A 22108-nucleotide genomic window follows, 5' to 3' on the forward strand; every position below is an offset into this window, starting at 1 on the left:
TAGATTAGATAGTACTTTATTTATTCCGTCAGGAGAGTTCCTTCAAGAAAATTAAAATTTTCAGCACAATCCCATTCAAGTTTAGACAAACATTACAGGGAGACAGAACAGGATCGCTGACGGGTCAGCCGGCTTCCAGCGCCCCTTACAAAAAAGATGAGATAAAGGTAAACAAAGGGGGAGGGGGGGAGAAAAAAATAGAAGATTAAAATAAAATTTAAAAAATGGGTCTTTGCCTGGGCCCTGGAGAGGAGGTGCAGACTGAGGCCAAGGGAAAAAAACAAATAAATTAAAAAAATTAAAAAACAACTCATAACCATGGTACACATCCCTCTTCCATGTGTGTAAGATAGCGTCAAGTAACAAAAAAAAATGTGAGCAATATAAGCTAAAATAGCTACCATGCTAACAGTACTATTTTAACAATAGCATGCCTCCAGTTCACATTAGTGAAATGCCAAAATATATGACACTGATTGGTATACCTGTTAAATTAGGTAAAAAAAAATATAGCATGTTAAAATGCTGTTAACGTGTGTCAAGTACCAACATATTTTATTAAGTGTGTTCCTGAAAAAAGTTAAAAATGCTAGCCGGCTAACGTTTGCATGTGTCAAGCACCAAAATAGGACTGAGGTGTGTATTTACAAAATTAGCTTTACAAAAGCCAGCGTACTAATGTTGTTAGCATGCTAACAGTTATCATTCGTCAAGTAACAAAATATTTGATGGCAAAATTAGCCACAAGCTAACATGCTAACAAAGCATGTTTTACCTAAATATACGTTTGTATTACCTAAATATGACTTGAGGTGTATACCTACAAAATTAGCTAAAAAAAAAACCAAGCTAGCATGCTAACAAGTATAATTCGTCGAGTAACAAAATATATGACGCTGAGGTATGTTGTACCTGCAAAATTAGTTAAAAGCTAACATGCCAACAATAGCATGTTTACAGTTATAATCAGTGAAATACCTCAATATATGACACAGTTGAATTAGCTAAAAAATATAGAATGTTAAAATTATTAGGCTAAAATGTTAAATGCAATATGCGTCAGCTACCAGAATATACTATTCTGAGGTGTGTACTTGAAAAATGTGTTTAGAATGCCAGCCTTTTAACGTTAACATTTGTCAGGTACTAAAATATGACTTCAGGTGTATAACCTACAAAATTAACTTTAAAAAAAGCTAGAGTACTAATAAAATTAGCATGTTAACAGGTATCATTAGGCATGTAGCAAAATATTTGATGTTGAGGTGTGTACCTGCACAATTAGCTAAACGCTCACATGCTAACAACAGTTACCATTAGTGAAATACCAATAAATATTACACTGAAGTGTTTACCTGTAATATTTGCTAAAAATATATAGCTTGCTAATATTAGCATACTAAAATGTTAACTGTGACATACATACGAATACAAAAAAAATGTATGCTTGCCTGCTAATGTCAATATGCGTCAAGTACCGACATGTGACTAAGGTGTATACCTCCAAAATTAACTTTAAAAAAAGCTAGAGTACTAATAAAACTAGCATGTTAACAGGTATCAATAGGCATGTAGCAAAATATTTGAAGTTGAGGTGTGTACCTGCACAATTAGCTAAAAGCTAACATGCTAACAACAGTTACCATTAGTGAAATACCAATAAATATTACACTGAAGTGTTTACCTGTAATATTTGCTAAAAATATATAGCTTGCTAATATTAGCATACTAAAATGTTAACTGTGACATACATACGAATACAAAAAAAAATGTATGCTTGCCTGCTAATGTCAATATGCGTCAAGTACCGACATGTGACTAAGGTGTATACCTACAAAATTAACTTTAAAAAAAGCTACAGTACTAATAAAATGAGCATGTTAACAGGTATCATTAGGCATGTAGCAAAATATTCGATGTTGAGGTGTGTACCTGCACAATTAGCTAAAAGCTAACATGCTAACAACAGTTACCATTAGTGAAATACCAATAAATATTACACTGAAGTGTTTACCTGTAATATTTGCTAAAAATATATAGCTTGCTAATGTTAGCATACTAAAATGTTAACTGTGACATACATACGAATACAAAAAAAATGTATGCTTGCCTGCTAATGTCAATATGCGTCAAATACCGACATGTGACTAAGGTGTATACCTACAAAATTAACTTTAAAAAAAGCTAGAGTACTAATAAAATTAGCATGTTAACAGGTATCATTAGGCATGTAGCAAAATATTTGAAGTTGAGGTGTGTACCTGCACAATTAGCTAAAAGCTAACATGCTAACAACAGTTACCATTAGTGAAATACCAATAAATATTACACTGAAGTGTTTACCTGTAATATTTGCTTAAAATATATAGCATATTAGCATACTAAAATGTTAACTGTGACATACATACGAATACAAAAAAATGTATGCTTGCCTGCTAATGTCAATATGCGTCAAGAACCGACATGTGACTAAGGTGTATACCTACAAAATTAACTTTAAAAAAAGCTACAGTACTAATAAAATTAGCATGTTAACAGGTATCATTACGCATGTAGCAAAATATTTGATGTTGAGGTGTGTACCTGCACAATTAGCTAAACACTAACATGCTAACAACAGTTACCATTAGTGAAATACCAATAAATATTACACTGAAGTGTTTACCTGTAATATTTGCTAAAAATATATAGCTTGCTAATATTAGCATACTAAAATGTTAACTGTGACATACATAGGAATACAAAAAAAATGTATGCTCGCCTTCTAATGTCAATATGCGTCAAGTACCGACATGTGACTAAGGTGTATACCTACAAAATTAACTTTAAAAAAAGCTAGAGTACTAATAAAATTAGCATGTTAACAGGTATCATTAGGCATGTAGCAAAATATTTGATGTTGAGGTGTGTACCTGCACAATTAGCTAAACGCTAACATGCTAACAATAGTTACCATTAGTGAAATACCAATAAATATTACACTGAAGTGTTTACCTGTAATATTTGCTAAAAATATATAGCTTGCTAATATTAGCATACTAAAATGTTAACTGTGACATACATACGAATACAAAAAAAATGTATCCTTGCCTGCTAATGTCAATATGCGTCAAGTACCGACATGTGACTAAGGTGTATACCTACAAAATTAACTTTAAAAAAAGCTAGAGTACTAATAAAATTAGCCCGTTAACAGGTATCATTGGGCATGTAGCAAAATATTTGATGTTGAGGTGTGTACCTGCACAATTAGCTAAACGCTAACATGCTAACAACAGTTACCATTAGTGAAATACCAATAAATATTACACTGAAGTGTTTACCTGTAATATTTGCTAAAAATATATAGCTTGCTAATATTAGCATACTAAAATGTTAACTGACATACATACGAATACAAAAAAAATGTATGCTTGCCTGCTAATGTCAATATGCGTCAAGTACCGACATGTGACTAAGGTGTATACCTACAAAATTAACTGTAAAAAAAGCTAGAGTACTAATAAAATTAGCATGTTAACAGGTATCATTAGGCATGTAGCAAAATATTTGATGTTGAGGTGTGTACCTGCACAATTAGCTAAAAGCTAACATGTTAACAACAGTTACCATTAGTGAAATACCAATAAATATTACACTGAAGTGTTTACCTGTAATATTTGCTAAAAATATATAGCTTGCTAATATTAGCATACTAAAATGTTAACTGTGACATACATACGAATACAAAAAAAATGTATGCTTGCCTGCTAATGTCAATATGCGTCAAGTACCGACATGTGACTAAGGTGTATACCTACAAAATTGGCACAAAAAAGCTGACATGCTAACAGTTACCATTCATCAAGTAACATAATATTTGAGGTTGATGTGTATTCATGCAAAATTAGCTCAACGCTAACATGCTAACAAACGCATGTTTACAATTAGCAGTAGTGAAATACCGATTGATTTTACACTGAAGTGTCTACCTGTTAAAATGTGTCAAAATAATTGTATGTGAGTTATCACAAAACTTTGTGTTGCAATGACTTCCCGGCGAGCAAGACAAAAGCTGTCTTTGATCTTACCAATCAAAAGGCTTGTAAAACTCCACTGTGTAGGATGGGAAGCGACATGAAGGTATCGGTTTCCTTGATGTATTGTAATCCACAGTTATCATTCGTCAAGTAACATAATATTTGACGCTAAGGTGTATTCATGCAAAACTAGCAAAAGGTAGGGTATACCTCGCCTTCCGCCCGATTGTAGCTGAGATAGGCACCAGCGACCCCTAAGGGAATAAGCGGTAGAAAATGAATGAATGAATGAATGAATTGTTAAAAAAATAGCTTCATTATATATCTGGTAAATATTGCAGATATTTTGTAAACAATACTCACAAAAATGTTCTTATTAAAAGCACATCCAGAGGAGCTGGCAGTCTTTGTTGTTGTTTTTGTTGTTATTAGGGTCCGCAGGCCCATGGCAAAGGACTCCATGCAACCAATCCCCCAAAATGAAAATTGCGCTCTAGCGCCCCCTAGGAAAAAAATTACAGACAAAACTGCATGTAACTTCTGTTAGGAATGTCATAGCGACATGAAACAAAAACTCCTATGTAGGTCTGACTTAGACCCCATTTTCATACCCTCACTTCTTTCAGCAAAAATCTACAGGAAGTTGGCAAAAACCCCTTCAAAATAAAATTTTTGCAAAAAATGCCATTTTTGCCTCTTTGCGCTGTAATTTGACCCCTTTAAAATGCTTCAAAAGTCACCAAACTTGGCGCACACAGAAGGACTGGCGAATATTGCGATCTAATGAAAAAAGCAAACCCCAAAACTCTAAATTGCGCTCTAGCGCTATTTTTGAATAAAACACTGAAAAAACTGCTCCTAGGAAGAAAACGCAGACAAAACTGCTTGTAACTTCCGGTAAGAATGTCGGAGAGACATGAAACAAAAACCTCTATGTAGGTCTCGCTTAGACCTACATTTCATAGATTGACAACCCCCAACAAAAATCAAGAGGAAGTTTGCAATCCCCCCTTCAAAACAAAAGTTTTGTAAAAACCGGTCACCTTTCTTCAAACATTATCTCCTCTGAGTGCGTTTGTTGTTTTGGCTTCAAACTCGCACAGGAGAGAGACTGAACCCTTCTGATTAAAAGTATAGAACAGAGTTTTGATAAGTTCTCAGGTTTTGATTTTACGTGCCTTCAAAGAACCCCTGTGCAAAGTCTCCTAAAAAATGTCATTTTTGCCTCTTTGAGCTGTAATTTGACCCCTTTAAAATGCTTCAAAAGTCACCAAACTTGGCGCACACAGAAGGACTGGCGAATATTGCGATCTAATGAAAAAAACAAACCCCAAAACTCTAAATTGCGCTCTAGCGCTATTTTTGAATAAAACACTGAAAAAACTGCTCCTAGGAAGAAAACGCAGACAAAACTGCTTGTAACTTCCGGTAAGAATGTCGGAGAGACATGAAACAAAAACCTCTATGTAGGTCTCGCTTAGACCTACATTTCATAGATTGACAACCCCCAAGAAAAATCAACAGGAAGTTTGCAATCCCCCCCTTCAAAACAAAAGTTTTGTAAAAACCGGTCACCTTTCTTCAAACATTATCTCCTCTGAGTGCGTTTGTTGTTTTGGCTTCAAACTCGCACCCTTCTGATTAAAAGTTCTCAGGTTTTGATTTTAAAGAACCCCTGTGCAAAGACTCCTAAAAAATGTAATTTTTGCCTCTTTGAGCTGTAATTTGACCCCCTTAAAATGCTTCTAAACTCACCAAACTTGACACACACATCAGGTCATGCAAAAATTGCGATCTGGTGAAAAAACCTAACCTCAAAACTCAAAATTGCGCTCTACCGCCCCCCTAGGAATACAACACGGACAAACTGCTCCTAGGAAGAAAACACAGACAAAACTTCTTGTAACTTCCGGTAGGAATGTCAGAGAGACATGAAACAAAAAACACTATGTAGGTCTCACTTAGACCTACATTTTGATTATTAATATACTTTAGCAAAAATCAACAGGAAGTTTGATATTTTCACTTCAATACAACAACTGCATTACTTTCACAATGCATTAAATAGTATCACTAAGGCATATTCGACCGTGGGGCTTGGGGGCAGCAGCCCAAGGCGCGCTCGCACCTTCGCACCCGAATTTGACCCCCTTAACATGCTTCAAAACTCACCAAATTTGACACACACATCGGTATGGAGCGGCAGACCAACTTATTAAGCAACCAAACCCCAAAAATGAAAATTGCGCTTTAGCGCCCCCTAAAAGGAAACAAAAAACTGACTGCTTGTAACTTCCGTTAGGAATGTCGTAGAGACATGAAACAAAAACCTCTGTGTAGGTCTGACTTAGACGTCTATACCCAAAATCAACAGAAATTTTGCAAAAACTCATTCAAAGCAACATTTTCGCAAAAAATGCTATTTTTGCCTCTATGAGCTGTAATTTGACCCCCTTAAAATGCTTCAAAACTCACCAAACTTGGCACACACATCAGGACTGGCAGAAATTGCCATCTAGTGAAAAAAACAAACCTTAAAACTCAAAATTGCGCTCTATTGCAATTTTTGAATAAAACACAGAAAAAACTGCCCCTAGGAAGAGGAAACAGATCAAACTGCTTGTAACTTCTGGTAGGAATGTCGGACAGACATGAAACAAAAACCTCAATGTAGGTGTCACTTGGACCTACATTTTGATGATTGGCATCTTTCAGTTAAAATCAACAGGAAGTTGGCAATTACCCCTTCAAAATAAAAGTTTTGTAAAAAGCCGTCACCTTTTTCCAGACAAAACTGCTTGTAACTTCCGTTAGGAATGTCGTAGGGACATGAAACAAAAACCTCTATGTAGGTCTGACTTACACCTACATTTCCATTAAATACTTCTATACCTAAAATCAACAGGAAGTTGACAAAAACCCCTTCAAAACAATATTTTTGCTAAAAATGCCTTTTTTGCCTCTTTGAACTGATATTTGACCCCCTTAAAATGCTTCAAAGTGCCAGTTAAAGCTATACTATGCCAAGCGAAAGCCATTTATCAACAACATCCAGAAAAGCCAATCTGTAATTTGACCCCCTTAACATGCTTCAAAACTCACCAAATTTTACACACACATCAGGACTGGTGAAAATTGCCATCCAATACAAAACCAAACCCCAAAAATCAAAATTGCGCTTAGCGCCCCCTAGTAAAAAAAACAGACAAAACTGCATGTAACTTCTGTTAGAAATGTCGTAGAAACATGGAATAAAAAACTTCTATGTAGGTCTGACTAAGATCGGGACTCGGGACACGGCGGCAGCGGCCAAAGGCGGACCCGACCAACGCTGCTTGCAGCTTTAATTATTATTGTGATTGTTTGTCCTGCGTCGTTTTGTCAGAGTGGAGCGCCGCTACGTGGAAAAGTTCTGGAAGGAGGTGCGCGTGGGCGACTTCATCCGGCTGAGGTGCAACGAGATCCTACCCGCCGACGTCCTGCTGCTGAGCTCCAGCGACCCCGACCGCCTGTGTCACATCGAGACGGCCACGCTGGACGGCGAGACCAACCTCAAGCAGAGGCAGGTGGTCCGCAGCTTCTTCGACCTGGTGAGCCCGCGTTTGCCGCCGCCGCCCCCTTCCCTGTTTGCACGGCGCGCAGCCGATAACGAGGCGTTTTCCGCAGGATTGCGATTTCGACCCGTCCAAGTACAACAGCGTCATCGAGTGTGAGAAGCCCAACAACGACCTCAACCGATTCCGAGGATACATGTGAGTTTTGTTTGTCTTGTGCAACACACATCCACACTTCTACACGCTCCGAAACAGGAAATGTTTGGTTCTCTGCATTTTTCACACGTCACATGCTCTTTGTGTACCGTATTTTTCGGACTATAAGGCGCACTTTTCATTTTCTCAAAACTCGACAGTGCGCCTTATGTAAGGAATGATTCTGATTGTGCTTACCGACCTCAAAGTCCACGTCATAAGACATACGTGTGGACTGTAAGATTACGCCAGCAAACCACACCAAAACTTCAAAAAAATTTCCATTGATAATACAAAACCCAAAACCAGTGTTACGTTATTTAAATGGTAAATAAAAACAGAATACAATGATTTGCAAATCCTTTTCCAACTTATGTTCAATTGAATAGACTGCAAAGACAATATGCTTAATGTCCTAACTGGAAAATTGTATTTTTTTGCAAATATTAGCTCATTTGGAATTTGATGGCTGCCACGTGTTTCAAAAAAGCTGGCACACGTAGCAAAAAAGACTGAGAAAGTTGAGGAGTGCTCATCAAACACTTATTTGGAACATTCCACAGGTGAACAGGCTGATTGGGAACAGGTGTGTGCCATGATTGGGTACGAAAGCAGCTTCCATGAAATGCTCAGTCCTTCGCAAACAATGATGGGGCGAGGGTCACCACTTTGTGAACAAATGCGTGAGCAAATATTTGGGGCGGCATAGCTCGGTTGGTAGAGTGGCCGTGCTAGCAACTTGAGGGTTGCAGGTTCGATTCCCGCTTCCGCCATTCTAGTCACTGCCGTTGTGTCCTTGGGCAAGGCACTTTACTCATCTGCTCCCAGTGCCACCCACACTGGTTTTAAATGTAACTTAGATATTGGGTTTCACTATGTAAAGCGCTTTGAGTCACTAGAGAAAAGCGCTATGTAAATATACTTCACTTCACTTCACTATTTCAACAGTTTTGCAAGGAATTTAGTGATTTCACCATCTACGGTCTGTAATATCGTCAAAAGGTTCAGAGAATCTGGAAAAATCACCGCACGTAAGCGATTATATTACGGACCTTGGATCATCAGTGTGTAAAGGATATCACCACATGGGCTCAGGAGCACATTGGAAAACTACTGTCAGTAACTACAGTTTGTTGCTACATCTGTAAGTGCAAGTCAAAACTCTACTATGCAAAGCAAAAGCAATGTATCAACAACACCCAGGAACGGCGCCGGCTTCGCTGGGCTGAGCTCACCTAAGATGGAATAATACGAAGTGGTAAAGTGTTCTGTGGTCTGACGAGTCCACATATCAAATTGTTTTTCAAAACTGTGGATGTCGTGTCCATAGAGTAAAAGAACCATACAGACTGTTGTAAGCACAAAGTGTAAAAGCCAGCATTTGTGATGGTATGGGGGTGTATTAGTGCCCAAGGCATGGGTAATTTACACATCTGTGAAGGCACCATTAATGCTGAAAGGTACATAGAAGTTTTGGAGCAATATATGTCGCCATCCAAGCAAGGTTATCAGGGACGCCTCTGCTTATTTCAGCAAGACAATGCCAAGCCACGTGTTACAACAGCGTGGCCTCATAGCAAAAGATTGCGGGTACTAGACTGGCCTGCCTGTAGTCCAGACCTGTCTCCCATTGTAAATGTGTGGCTCATTATGAAGTCTAAAACACCACAACGGAGACCCCAGACTGTTGAACAACTTAAGAATTGGAAAAAAATTCCTCCTGAAAAGCTTCAAAAATGTGTGTCTTTAGTTACTGTTTACTGAGTGGCGTTAAAAGGAAAGGTCATGTAACACAGTGGTAAAAATGCCCCTGTGCCAACTTATTGTGTTGCTGCCGTTAAATTATAAGTTTATGATTATTTGCAAAAAAAAAAAATAAAGTTTCTCAGTGTGAACATTAAATATCTTGTTTTTGCAGTCTATTCAATTGAATATAAGTTGAAAATGATTTGCAAATCATTGTATTCTGTTTTTGTTTACCATTTACACAACTTGCCAACTTCACTGGTTTTGTACATTTAGGGATGTTTATTGTTTTATGGGTTGTACTTGTATAGCGCTTTTCTACCTTCAAGATACTCAAAGCGCTTTGACACTACTTCCACATTTACCCATTCACACACACATTCACACACTGATGGAGGGAGCTGCCATGCAAGGCGCCAACCAGCACCCATCAGGAGCAAGGGTGAAGTGTCTTGCTCAGGACACAACGTCAGTACTTTTGTGTGTGTTAATAAATATTAATTGTTCTTCACAATATATATGTGTGTATGTATGTATGTATGTATGTATGTATGTATGTATGTAGGTGTGGGAAAAATCACAAGACTACTTCATTTGAAGTAGTCTTGTGATTTTTCCCACACCTACATATTGCGCTCTACCACGGTATCGAGCACTATTCTCTGGATCAGGGGTGCCCACACTTTTTCTGCAGGCGAGCTACTTTTCAATTGACCAACTCGAGGGGATCTACCTCATTTATATATATCATTTATATTTATTTATTTATGAAAGAGACATTTTTGTAAACAAGTTAAATGTGTTTAATGATAATACAAGCATGTGTAACACATATAGATGTCTTTCTTTCACGAAGACAAGAATATAAGTCGGTGTATTACCTGATTCTGATGACTTGCATTGATTGGAATTAGACAGTAATGATGATAACGCCCACATTTTCAAATGGAGGAGAAAAAAAGTTGTGCTTTCTGTACAATACCACATGAAAGTGGTTGGTTTTTGGCATCTAATTCATCCAGCTTCCATACACTTTACAAGAAAAACATTGGCGGCAAATTCCGTAGCTTGCTTGATTGACATTCACGGCACCCGAGGGTCTTGTGAGATGACGCTGGCTGCTGCCAGTTCATTATTATGAAAAAATGACAGCGAAGAAGGCGAGAAACACTTTTTATTTCAACAGACTTTCGCGCCGTCCCTTCCGTCAAAACTCTAAAGGCCGACTGCACATTTCCTACCTTCACAATAAAAGCCCTGCTTCATGCTGCCTGCGCTAACAAAATAAGAGTCTCGGAAAGCTGGCGTGCACATCACTTGTGCACGCCAGCTTTCCGAAGGATCGCTTGTGCACGCCAGTTTTCCGAGACTCTGTATTTAGTTAGCGCAGGCAGCCTGAAGCAGGGCTTTTATTGTGAAGATAGGAAATGCGCAGTCGGCCTTTAGAGTTTTGACGGAAGGTACGGCGCGAGAGTCTGTTGAAATAAAAAGTGTTTCTCGCCTTCCTCTCGGTCATATTTTCATAATAATGATCTTGCAGCAGCCAGCGTCATCTCACAAGACCCTCCGGTACCGTGAATGTCATTTAAGTGACGTCTTGGTGAAGATTGATGATCACTAATTTTTAGGTCTATTTTTTTTAAAAGCCTGGCTGGAGATCGACTGACACACCCCCCGCGGTCGACTGGTAGCTCGCGATCGACGTAATGGGCACCCCTGCTCTAGATAATCCAATCAAGTTACATATATTTTATTCTAACATTCAAAAATGAGCTGATTATAACTGCTGTCCAAATGTGTTGTATTTTGTTTTATTATCGCTTTTCTGAGTCTCAGAAATGTTCAAGTACGACATTAGGTTACAGTTACAGTTGCAACTCCAAGACATTAGATGGCAGTATTGTTTTGTCGGACCCTAAAAAGTGTTAATACTGCAAGCATTGTAGTTATTACACACCAGCTGTGTGATTGTAACATGCATCTTATTTGTCGTTTTCATTCAGTTAGCCATGTGAAATTGCTATTGCTAATCAGTAGCATGCCAATAGCAAAGCCAATGTATTTTATTATCAAGCTAGTGCATTTTTGGAAAAGCGGATTTACTTTAGTTACGTTAAATCCTTTTTTTTTTTAATAGTCAATTTCTTTGTTGACATTGAAAATCGCAACATTACCTTGAGGCAGTTTGGCTGAGCTCGCTCTCAGTGCTGCTGGGGTGACCGACAAATGCCAACGTGCGAAGAGCAACCGGATGTGCAGCACGCTCCAACCCGGGTGGCATGTGATTTTTACGTCTATCGTCAGAAATTCCTCTTTTTTTTTTTCGCTGTAAAAATATAGAAAAATATTTTAGTTTTTCTTCTTTTTACGACCTACAATGTGTGTTCAAATCTTGATCCGTCTTTTTGCCATACCTGCCAACAACTATGGTTTTCCCGTAATGAGTACGGTTTTTGATGATCCAATGGTAAAAATTAAAATGATGAACTACATAGGGAAACAGAAGCTACATAGGGAAACAAGGGCTTCACGGTGGCAGAGGGGTTAGTGCGTCTGCCTCACAATACGAAGGTCCTGCAGTCCTGGGTTCAAATCCAGGCTCGGGATCTTTCTGTGTGGAGTTTGCATGTTCTCCCCGTGAATGCGTGGGTTCCCTCCGGGTACTCCGGCTTCCTCCCACTTCCAAAGACATGCACCTGGGGATAGGTTGATTGGCAACACTAAATTGGCCCTAGTGTGTGAATGTGAGTGTGAATGTTGTCTGTCTATCTGTGTTGGCCCTGCGATGAGGTGGCGACTTGTCCAGGGTGTACCCTGCCTTCCGCCCGATTGTAGCTGAGATAGGCGCCATCGCCCCTCGCGACCCCAAAAGGGAATAAGCGGTAGAAAATGGATGGATGGATGGATAGGGAAACAACTCCACGGGCAGGGGATAACATATACGGGAAATATCAATGATGATTGGTTGGTTTATGTATAAGAACATCCATGATTGGTTGGTTGTTTACTATCGTGGGTGATGATTGGTTAAGATTAGGGCAACACATTACGGACAGGCCAAACAGAGGCAAGATAGGGCGGGCCATCAAACCAGGAAGGGAAATCCCAACAGATATTTGAGTTGTTTACCATGTAAGCCCAAATCAAAACTGCCGTCAAAACATGGAAGAGGTGGAATACTCATTTAAGAACACACATGATTGTGGCAGACATGTGATGACTTTTGCAGCAGTATAGCCCAGGCTTGGGCAAAATGCGGGCCACATGCGGCCCATTAATATTTTTTATTCGGCCCGCCGGACGTTCTAAATCTTTTTTTTTTTTTTTTTTTTTAGACCTTTAACATCAAAACTGTAGCTGCCATTATGATGTGTAGTGCTGTTTTTAAATGACCGTAAATCTTCAACTACAGAAAGTATTTCAATGGTTGAAAGCTGCGCTTTAGGAGTTATTACGGTAATCTACGCATACTTGCCAAACCCTTCCGATTTTCCCAGGAGACTCCCGAATTTGCCCCTCCCGAAAATCTCCTGAAATTCTCCCGAATTTCTCACAATTTCCACCCGGACAACAATATTGGGGGCGAGCCTTAAAGGCACTGCCTTTAGCGTCCTCTCTCTCCTGAAAAGGAGACTATTACATATGTCTCCGTTATCCGTAGTTTTATCTATAACCCATAAAGTAGGCAGGCACGGAGCTATTTCTCAGCGTGTGTTTATTCCAGCCGGCACGTTAATACACTGACAAACAACATCCGGATCTCCATCATGCATTCATACAAAACCACGGCAGGAGACGAAGCAGAGGAACGAAGAACAGTGCCATGATTGGGTATAAAAACAGCTTCCCAAAAAGTGCTCAGTCTTTCACAAGAAAGGATGGGGCGAGGTACACCCCTTTGTCCACAACTGCGTGAGCAAACAGTCAAACAGTTTAAGAACAACGTTTGTCAAAGTGCAATTGCAAGAAAGTCAGGGATTTCAACATCTACGTTCCATAATATCATCGAAAGGTTCAGTAAATCTGGAGAAATCACAAAAAAACGACATCAATCTCTAAAGGATATCACCACATGGACTCAGGAAGACTTCAGAAAACCACTGTCACTAAAAAAAAGTTTGTCGCTACATCTGTAAGTGCAAGTTAAAGCTCTACTATGCAAAGCAAAAGCCCCTTTGTCCACAACTGCGTGAGCAAATAGTCAATCTGTTTAAGAACAACGTTTCTCAAAGTGCATCTGCAAAAAATTTAGGGATTTCAACATCTACGGTCCATAATATCATCAAAAGGTTCAGAGAATCTGGAGAAATCACTCCACGTAAGCAGCATGGCTGGAAACCAACATTGAATGACCGTGACCTTCGATCCCTCTGACGGCACTGTATCAAAAACCGAAATTAATCTCTAAAGGATATCACCACATGGGCTCAGGAACACTTCAGAAAACCACTGTCACTAAATATAGTTTGTCACTACATCTGTAAGCGCAAGTTAAAGCTCTACTATGCAAAGCGAAAGCCATTTATCAACAACATCCAGAAACGCCGCCTGCTTCTCTGGGCCCAAGATAATCTAAGGATGGACTGATGCAAAGTGGAAAAGTGTTCTGCGGTCTGACAAATCCACATTTCAAATTGTTTTTGGAAATATTCGACATCGTGTCATCCGGACCAAAAGGGAAGCGAACCATCCAGACTGTTATTGACGCAAAGTTCCAAAGCCAGCATCTGTGATGGTATGGGGGTGCATTAGTGCCCAAGGCATGGGTAACTTACACATTTGTGAAGGCACCATTAATGCTGAAAGGTACATACAGGTTTTGGAACAACATATGTTGCCATCTAAGCGCCATCTTTTTTATGGACGCCCCTGCTTATTTCAGCAAGACAATGCCAAGCCACATTCAGCACGTGTTACAACAGCGTGGCTTCATAAAAAAAGAGTGCGGGTACTTTCCTGGCCCGGCTGCCGTCCAGACATCGAAAATGTGCGGCGCGTTATGAATCGTAACATACGTCAGCGGAGACCCCGGACTGTTGAACGACTGAAGCTCTACATAAAAAAAAGAATGGGAAAGAATTCCACTTTCAAAGCTTCAACAATTAGTTTCCTCAGTTTCCAAACGTTTATTGAGTGTTGTTAAAAGAAAAGGTGATGTAACACAGTGGCGAACATGCCCTTTCCCAACTACTTTGGCACGTGTGCCCAGCCATGAAATTCTAAGTTAATTATTTTTTGCAAAAAAAATAATAAAGTTTGAGTTTTAACATCAAATATCTTTTCTTTGGAGTGCATTCAATTGAATATGGGTTGAAAAGGATTTGCAAATCATTGTATTCCGTTTATATTTACATCTAACACAATTTCCCAACTCATATGGAAACAGGGTTTGTACATTTTGGGTGTACCATTAAGCAGAACATTTTTTTTTAGAATTCTATCGGACATTATGACTTTTGGCATAAAGTTCCTGGAAAAAAAAGGGACACAAACGCACACACTGTACAGCAGATTTTTACAGCTGTCATGATCCGTGACCCGGATTTTGTTTTGTTTAGTCATGTTCTGTTAGTTTTGGACTCTCTCAGTTCCTGTTTTGGGCACTCTTGGGTTTGTTTTGGTCACCATGGGTACTGATCGGTTCCACCTGCCTCTGGTTAGTGTTCGGCACGTTCACCTGCGACCGGGCACTAATCAGAGAGCTATTTATTCACGTTGCTCGCCACACTCTGTCTGACTTCGTTGTTTGCTGAATGCAACAGTTACTTTGGGTAATTAATGCTTCTATGCTTCTTGATTCCTTTGCTAAGTCTCACCTTAGCTTACCCTGCGATCGACATGCGTCTTTGTTTGTTTTCTGTCTATTTGGATTGACTGTGTGAATAAATCATCTCTTACCTTATTCTTTGTCCAGAGTTGTCCGTCTGCATCCTGGAAGACGTGACATTGCTGGTTTTCAAGCAGACGGGCATGTTCGGCAGCAAACAATCACGGAGTACTTCCAAGCAGACACAGTGTGTAGACACAAAAGGGAGAACAGACACATTTTGGCTTAAAAACGAACGATAAAGGGGAAGTTATAACACTGAAACGCCCTCAGGAAGAGATGCTTTAACCTTCCTCTTGTGTTAGCTTTCTGTTACCATCTCTTATGTTAACGGGTCGGTTTTGACCCATGTCTTAAATCAGCTGTAAAATACACTAAAAACAATGATCTATCATCCAATTTGTTTCTCAACTCTTGGTTACCTCGTTAGGCTTCCTTATCCTTGAAAATATTGGTTTTGATATTTTTGGTTTGGGCCATTGGGCCTTTTTTTGTCAGTATACGCCTCGATTTCAATTTTTAAAAATGGTAAAACGAACCTCAAGAGAATCATATACATAAAAAAAAGGTTGTTGTGTTACCTAACTATTACTAAGGGGTATTAGAACACATATCTTCAATAAATGTGTTTTATTTATTTTTTCATTTTAAGAATTTTAACTATAGTAACATCTATGGTGTTACGGGTCAATTTCGACCCATATATATTTACCTCTAGAAAAAGGCTAAAAAGTATTTTCTTCAGCAACAGAAATCCAACATCAAACAAACAACAACCAATCAAGCAAATTAAACCAAGAGAAATAGATTACTAGTTCCAAAAGTAATAAAAAAACCAAATCAGAGTGGCAAAAAGTGACACTTTTAGTGTCCGTCTTTTGTTTGTTTTTGTACAGGATAACAAGGTAAAATGAGAATCCACTAAAGCTCACATGATTGGGAGAGGAGCTGGCTGTCAGTGTGTTCAGTTTTGGCTCTTATCATTGCTTTATCATCTTATTTTTAGAACTGGGTCGAAACCGACCCTAACAACACCAAGGGCATAATTTCTACCAGAGCATTTTATAATTTAGTGAAAAATATTTGGATGAATGTATTCGTCAGGTGCAAACACTGATGACATCTATTAAACAAGACAAGAAGCAAATAATTAAATTTGGCTCAATTGAGGAGTGACGTCTGGGCTGTACTCTTGTACAGTCTCGATCATGCTCTGGCGAAAGATGGTACGCCTCCTCTTTTATTTGGGCTTTCGCTGATTACATGGCAACAGCTGTTTCTAAGGCACGGGGGTCATAAACAGCCGTCGCCTTTGGTTACAGAACAGTTCAAAGAAAAGGTTGTAAGCAGTTCACAGAAAAGTTCGGAAAACAGTTCAAAGAATAGGTCGGTGTAAGAGAGTTAGGTACTGCTTCCTCTTCGCTTTGTAGATCTCGGGTCAAGACAATATATTTCCGTTGATTACATCAATCAATCAATCAATGTTTATTTATATAGCCCCAAATCACAAATGTCTCAAAGGACTGCACAAATCATTACGACTACAACATCCTCGGAAGAACCCACAAAAGGGCAAGGAAAACTCACACCCAGTGGGCAAGGAGAATTCACATCCAGTGGGACGCCAGTGACAATGCTGACTATGAGAAACCTTGGAGAGGACCTCAGATGTGGGCAACCCCCCCCCCCTCTAGGGGACCAAAGCAATGGATGTCGAGCGGGTCTAACATGATACTGTGAAAGTTCAATCCATAGTGGCTCCAACACAGCCGCGAGAGTTCAGTTCAAAGCGGATCCATGACAGCAGCGAGAGTCCCGTCCACAGGAAACCATCTCAAGCGGATCAGCAGCGTAGAGATGTCCCCAACCGATACAGGCGAGCGGTCCATCCTGGGTCCCGACGAGCGGTCCATCCTGGGTCTCGACTCTGGACAGCCAGTACTTCATCCATGGTCATCGGACCGGACCCCCTCCACAAGGGACAAGGGAGGGGGGGACATAGGAGAAAGAAAAGAAGCGGCAGATCAACTGGTCTAAAAAGGAGGTCTATTTAAAGGCTAGAGTATACAGATGAGTTTTAAGGTGAGACTTAAATGCTTCTACTGAGGTAGCATCTCGAACTGTTACCGGGAGGGCATTCCAGAGTACTGGAGCCCGAACGGAAAACACTCTATAGCCCGCAGACTTTTTTTGGGCTTTGGGAATCACTAATAAGCCGGAGTCTTTTGAACGCAGATTTCTTGCCGGGACATATGGTACAATACAATCGGCAAGATAGGATGGAGCTAGACCGTGTAGTATTTTATACGTAAGTAGTAAAACCTTAAAGTCCCATCTTAAGTGCACAGGAAGCCAGTGCAGGTGAGCCAGTACAGGCGTAATGTGATCAAACTTTCTTGTTCTTGTCAAAAGTCTAGCAGCCGCATTTTGTACCAACTGTAATCTTTTAATGCTAGACATGGGGAGACCCGAAAATAATACGTTACAGTAATCGAGACGAGACGTAACAAACGCATGGATAATGATCTCGGCGTCTTTAGTGGACAAAATGGAGCGAATTTTAGCGATATTACGGAGATGAAAGAAGGCCGTTTTAGTAACGCTTTTAATGTGTGACTCAAAGGAGAGAGTTGGGTCGAAGATAATACCCAGATTCTTTACCGTGTCGCCTTGTTTAATTGTTTGGTTGTCAAATGTTAAAGTTGTATTATTAAATAGAGGTCGGTGTCTAGCAGGACCGATAATCAGCATTTCCGTTTTTTTATCATTAAGTTGCAAAAAGTTAGCGGACATCCATTGTTTAATGAAAGTAAACAATGGATTAAACAATGGATTACAATACATGAAAGAAACAGAACAGCTTCACGTTGCCTGTCATCCTACACAGTGGAGTTTTACATGCGTTCTTCTTGGTAGTTTGTCTTCTCGCCGGGAACTCATTGAAACACAGTTTTGTGACAACTTAGATACAATTATGCTAACAGTATTTATGTCAACGGTGTTGATAATTCTTTCAATTCCTTGAAGACTAAAACATCTTTAGTGGTGCCTTTTTTTGTGTGTAAATGTTTGCATCTTCACGGTGGCAGAGGGGTTAGTGCGTCTGCCTCACAATACGAAGGTCCTGCAGTCCTGGGTTCAAATCCAGGCTCGGGATCTTTCTGTGTGGAGTTTGCATGTTCTCCCTGTGAATGCGTGGGTTCCCTCCGGGTACTCCGGCTTCCTCCCACTTCCAAAGACATGCACCTGGGGATAGGTTGATTGGCAACACTAAATTGGCCCTAGTGTGTGAATGTGAGTGTGAATGTTGTCTGTCTATCTGTGTTGGCCCTGCGATGAGGTGGCGACTTGTCCAGGGTGTACCCCGCCTTCCGCCCGATTGTAGCTGAGATAGGCGCCAGCGCCCCCCGCGACCCCAAAAGGGAATAAGCGGTAGAAAATGGATGGATGTTTGCATCTTCAATTGCTGAAAAACCAGGAGCAGGCCAGTTGTACGCTGTCTAATCTCGCCCCGTGAGAGATCGAACAATCCGCGCTTATCAATTTCCTCCCCCGGCAAGCTCAGGGACTGCTAATCTGCAGACGGCGCTCCCGTGTGCCGTCAGCGACTTGAGCGACGGGCGTCCACCAACGCCGCTGACAGGCGCGTGACCTGAGTAGCTGTGGTGAAATTGAAGTTGTTCCTGACATGCCAGCCTCTATCTGGTGTTTTTCCAGTTAAATCTCTTCCCCAAGAGGGGCTTCCACCGTCTTGGTGGTCGGTCAGGAGTCTTTTCAAGCGTGTAAAGGTCGCCAGGGAGCAGAGAACTCTCATGTCGGGGGTGAGTTGTGCTGGCGGTGTAGCTTTTTAGACGGTGATAGAGCGAGGTGCTGACCGTGATAAATAGATGTTGTCCTCGCGCACATTCTGCTGGAGGGCGGAGGACGCCAGCTGATAAATTTCACGTCATTTGAAGGGGAAGTGCACTTTTTATGTTGCCTGTCATTCACGGTACTTATGTAGGACAAGAACACGTGTTTTTCTTTTGTTATGCCTTCTTAACCGTAAATAAACACTAGTAAGAGTCAGCTAACAGTGGAGGTAAGCGGAGTCGCTCTATTCTGCCTATTAAGCGCTCTAAAATACATCCCAAAGCCTCCATCCTTGTTTTATACACACTGTAAGTATACAGTCGTGGTCAAAAGTTTGCATTGGCTTGTGAAGAACATAATGTCATGGCAGTCTTTAGTTTTCAATAATTTCTACAAATCTGTTTTTTTTTTGTGATAGAGCAGGGGTGCCCACACTTTTTCTGCAGGCGAGCTACTTTTCAATTGACCAACTCGAGGGGATCTACCTCATTTATATAATATCATTTATATTCAGTAGAAGCATTTAAGTCTCACCTTAAAACTCATTTGTATACTCTAGCCTTTAAATAGACTCCCTTTTTAGACCAGTTGATCTGCCGTTTCTTTTCTTTTTCTTCTATGTCCCACTCTCCCTTGTGGAGGGGATTCGGTCCGATCCGGTGGCCATGTACTGCTTGCCTGTGTATCGGCTGGGGACATCTCTGCGCTGCTGATCCGCCTCCGCTTGGGATGGTTTCCTGCTTGCTCCGCTGTGAACGGGACTCTCGCTGCTGTGTTGGATCCGCTTTGGACTGGACTCTCGCGACTGTGTTAGATCCATTATGGATTGAACTTTCACAGTATCATGTTAGACCCGCTCGACATCCATTGCTTTCCTCCTCTCCAAGGTTCTCATAGTCATCATTGTCACCGACGTCCCACTGGGTGTGAGTTTTCCTTGCCCTTATGTGGGCCTACCGAGGATGTCGTAGTGGTTTGTGCAGCCCTTTGAGACACTAGTGATTTAGGGCTATATAAGTAAACATTGATTGATTGATTGATTGATTTTTTTTTATGAAAGAAACATTTTTGTACACAAGTTAAATGTGTTTAATGATAATACAAGCATGTGAAACACATATAGATGTCTTTCTTTCACAAAGACAAGAATATAAGTTGGTGTATTACCTGATTCTGATGACTTGCATTGATTGGAATCAGACAGTAATGATGATAACGCCCACATTTTCAAATGGAGGAGAAAAAAAGTTGTCCTTTCTGTACAATACCACATGAAAGTGGTTGGTTTTTGGCATCTAATTCATCCAGCTTCCATACACTTTACAAGAAAAACATTGGCGGCAAATTCCGTAGCTTGCTTGATTGACATTCACGGCACCCGAGGGTCTTGTGAGATGACGCTGGCTGCTGCCAGTTCATTATTATGAAAAAATGACAGAGAGGAAGCCGAGAAACACTTTTTATTTCAACAGACTTTCGCGCCGTCCCTTCCGTCAAAACTCTAAAGGCCGACTGCACATTTCCTATCTTCACAATAAAAGCCCTGCTTCATGCTGCCTGCGCTAACAAAATAAGAGTCTCGGAAAGCTGGCGTGCACAAGTGATGTGCACGCCAGCTTTCTGAGGGATCGCTTGTGCACGCCAGTTTTCCGAGACTCTGTATTTAGTTAGCGCAGGCAGCATGAAGCAGGGCTTTTATTGTGAAGATAGGAAATGTGCAGTCGGCCTTTAGAGTTTTGACGGAAGGTACGGCGCGAGAGTCTGTTGAAAAAAAAAGTGTTTCTCGCCTTCCTCTCGGTCATATTTTCATAATAATGATCTTGCAGCAGCCAGCGTCATCTCACAAGACCCTCCGGTACCGTGAATGTCATTTAAGTGACGTCTTGGTGAAGATTGATGATCACTAATTTTTAGGTCTATTTTTTTTAAAAGCCTGGCTGGAGATCGACTGACACACCCCCCGCGGTCGACTGGTAGCTCGCGATCGACGTAATGGGCACCCCTGATCTAGAGTGATTAGAGCACATACTTGTTTGTCACTAAAAACATTCATGAAGTTCGGTTCTTTTATAAATTTTTTATGGGTCGACTGAAAACGTGACAATATGCTGAGTCAAAATTATACATACAGCAACATACATGATACATTTTGGTGATGTAGAAAAGTTGCAATCAAATGAAATGAGCTTCAAGGCATGGCCCCTTAACGTCATGTGAGTGATTATGATTGACGACACCTGTTGACTTACTTCTTGTGCCCATTTAAGTCGGGCTCATGTGATGCAGTCATTGGACTCGGTTACAAACGCAACAATGGGAAAAGTAAAGGAACTCAGCACGGATCTGAAAAAACAAATCCTTGACTTGAACAAGTCAGGAAAGTCACTTGGAGCGGTTTTAAAGCAGCTTAAGGTCCCAAGAGCAACTGTGCAGACAATCGTGCGTAAGTATAAACTTCATGGCACAGTTTTGTCACTGCCACGATCAGTAAGAAAATGCAAGCTTTCGCCTGCTGCTGAGAGAAAAGTGTTCAGGATGATACAGAGTCAACCGAGAACCACCAACAAGCAGGTTTGCAATGAATTGGAAGCTACTGGATCACAGGTGTCAGTGTCCACAGTCAAACGTGTTTTGCATCGCCATGGACTGAGAGGCTACCATGCAAGAAGGAAGCCCTTGCTCCAGAGGCGACACCTTAAGGCTTGTCTAAAGTTTGCTGCTGATCACATGGACACAGATAAGACCTTTTGTAGTAGAGTTCTGTGGTCAGATGAAACAAAAATTGAGCTGTTTGGCCACAATACCCAGCAATATGTTTGGAGGAGACAAGGTAAGGCCTTCGTTCCCAGGACCACCATCCCTACCGTCAAGCATGGTGGTGGTAGTATTTTGCTCTGGGCCTGTTTTGCTACCAA

The 22108-nt window shown here is 40.6% G+C and overlaps 1 protein-coding gene across 1 annotated transcript in view; it reads left to right on the top strand.

Moving 5' to 3' along the window:
• The window catches only part of atp10a (ATPase phospholipid transporting 10A), a 193140-nt gene that overhangs the window by 30674 nt on the left and 140358 nt on the right, over positions 1-22108 (top strand). Inside the window, 2 exon segments of the mRNA XM_061887950.1 lie at positions 7405-7609; positions 7686-7771. Of these exon segments, the coding sequence (XP_061743934.1) occupies positions 7405-7609; positions 7686-7771 (291 nt within the window).

This window comes from Nerophis ophidion, linkage group LG26, assembly GCF_033978795.1.
Source record: "Nerophis ophidion isolate RoL-2023_Sa linkage group LG26, RoL_Noph_v1.0, whole genome shotgun sequence".
Taxonomy (NCBI): Eukaryota; Metazoa; Chordata; class Actinopteri; order Syngnathiformes; family Syngnathidae; genus Nerophis; species Nerophis ophidion.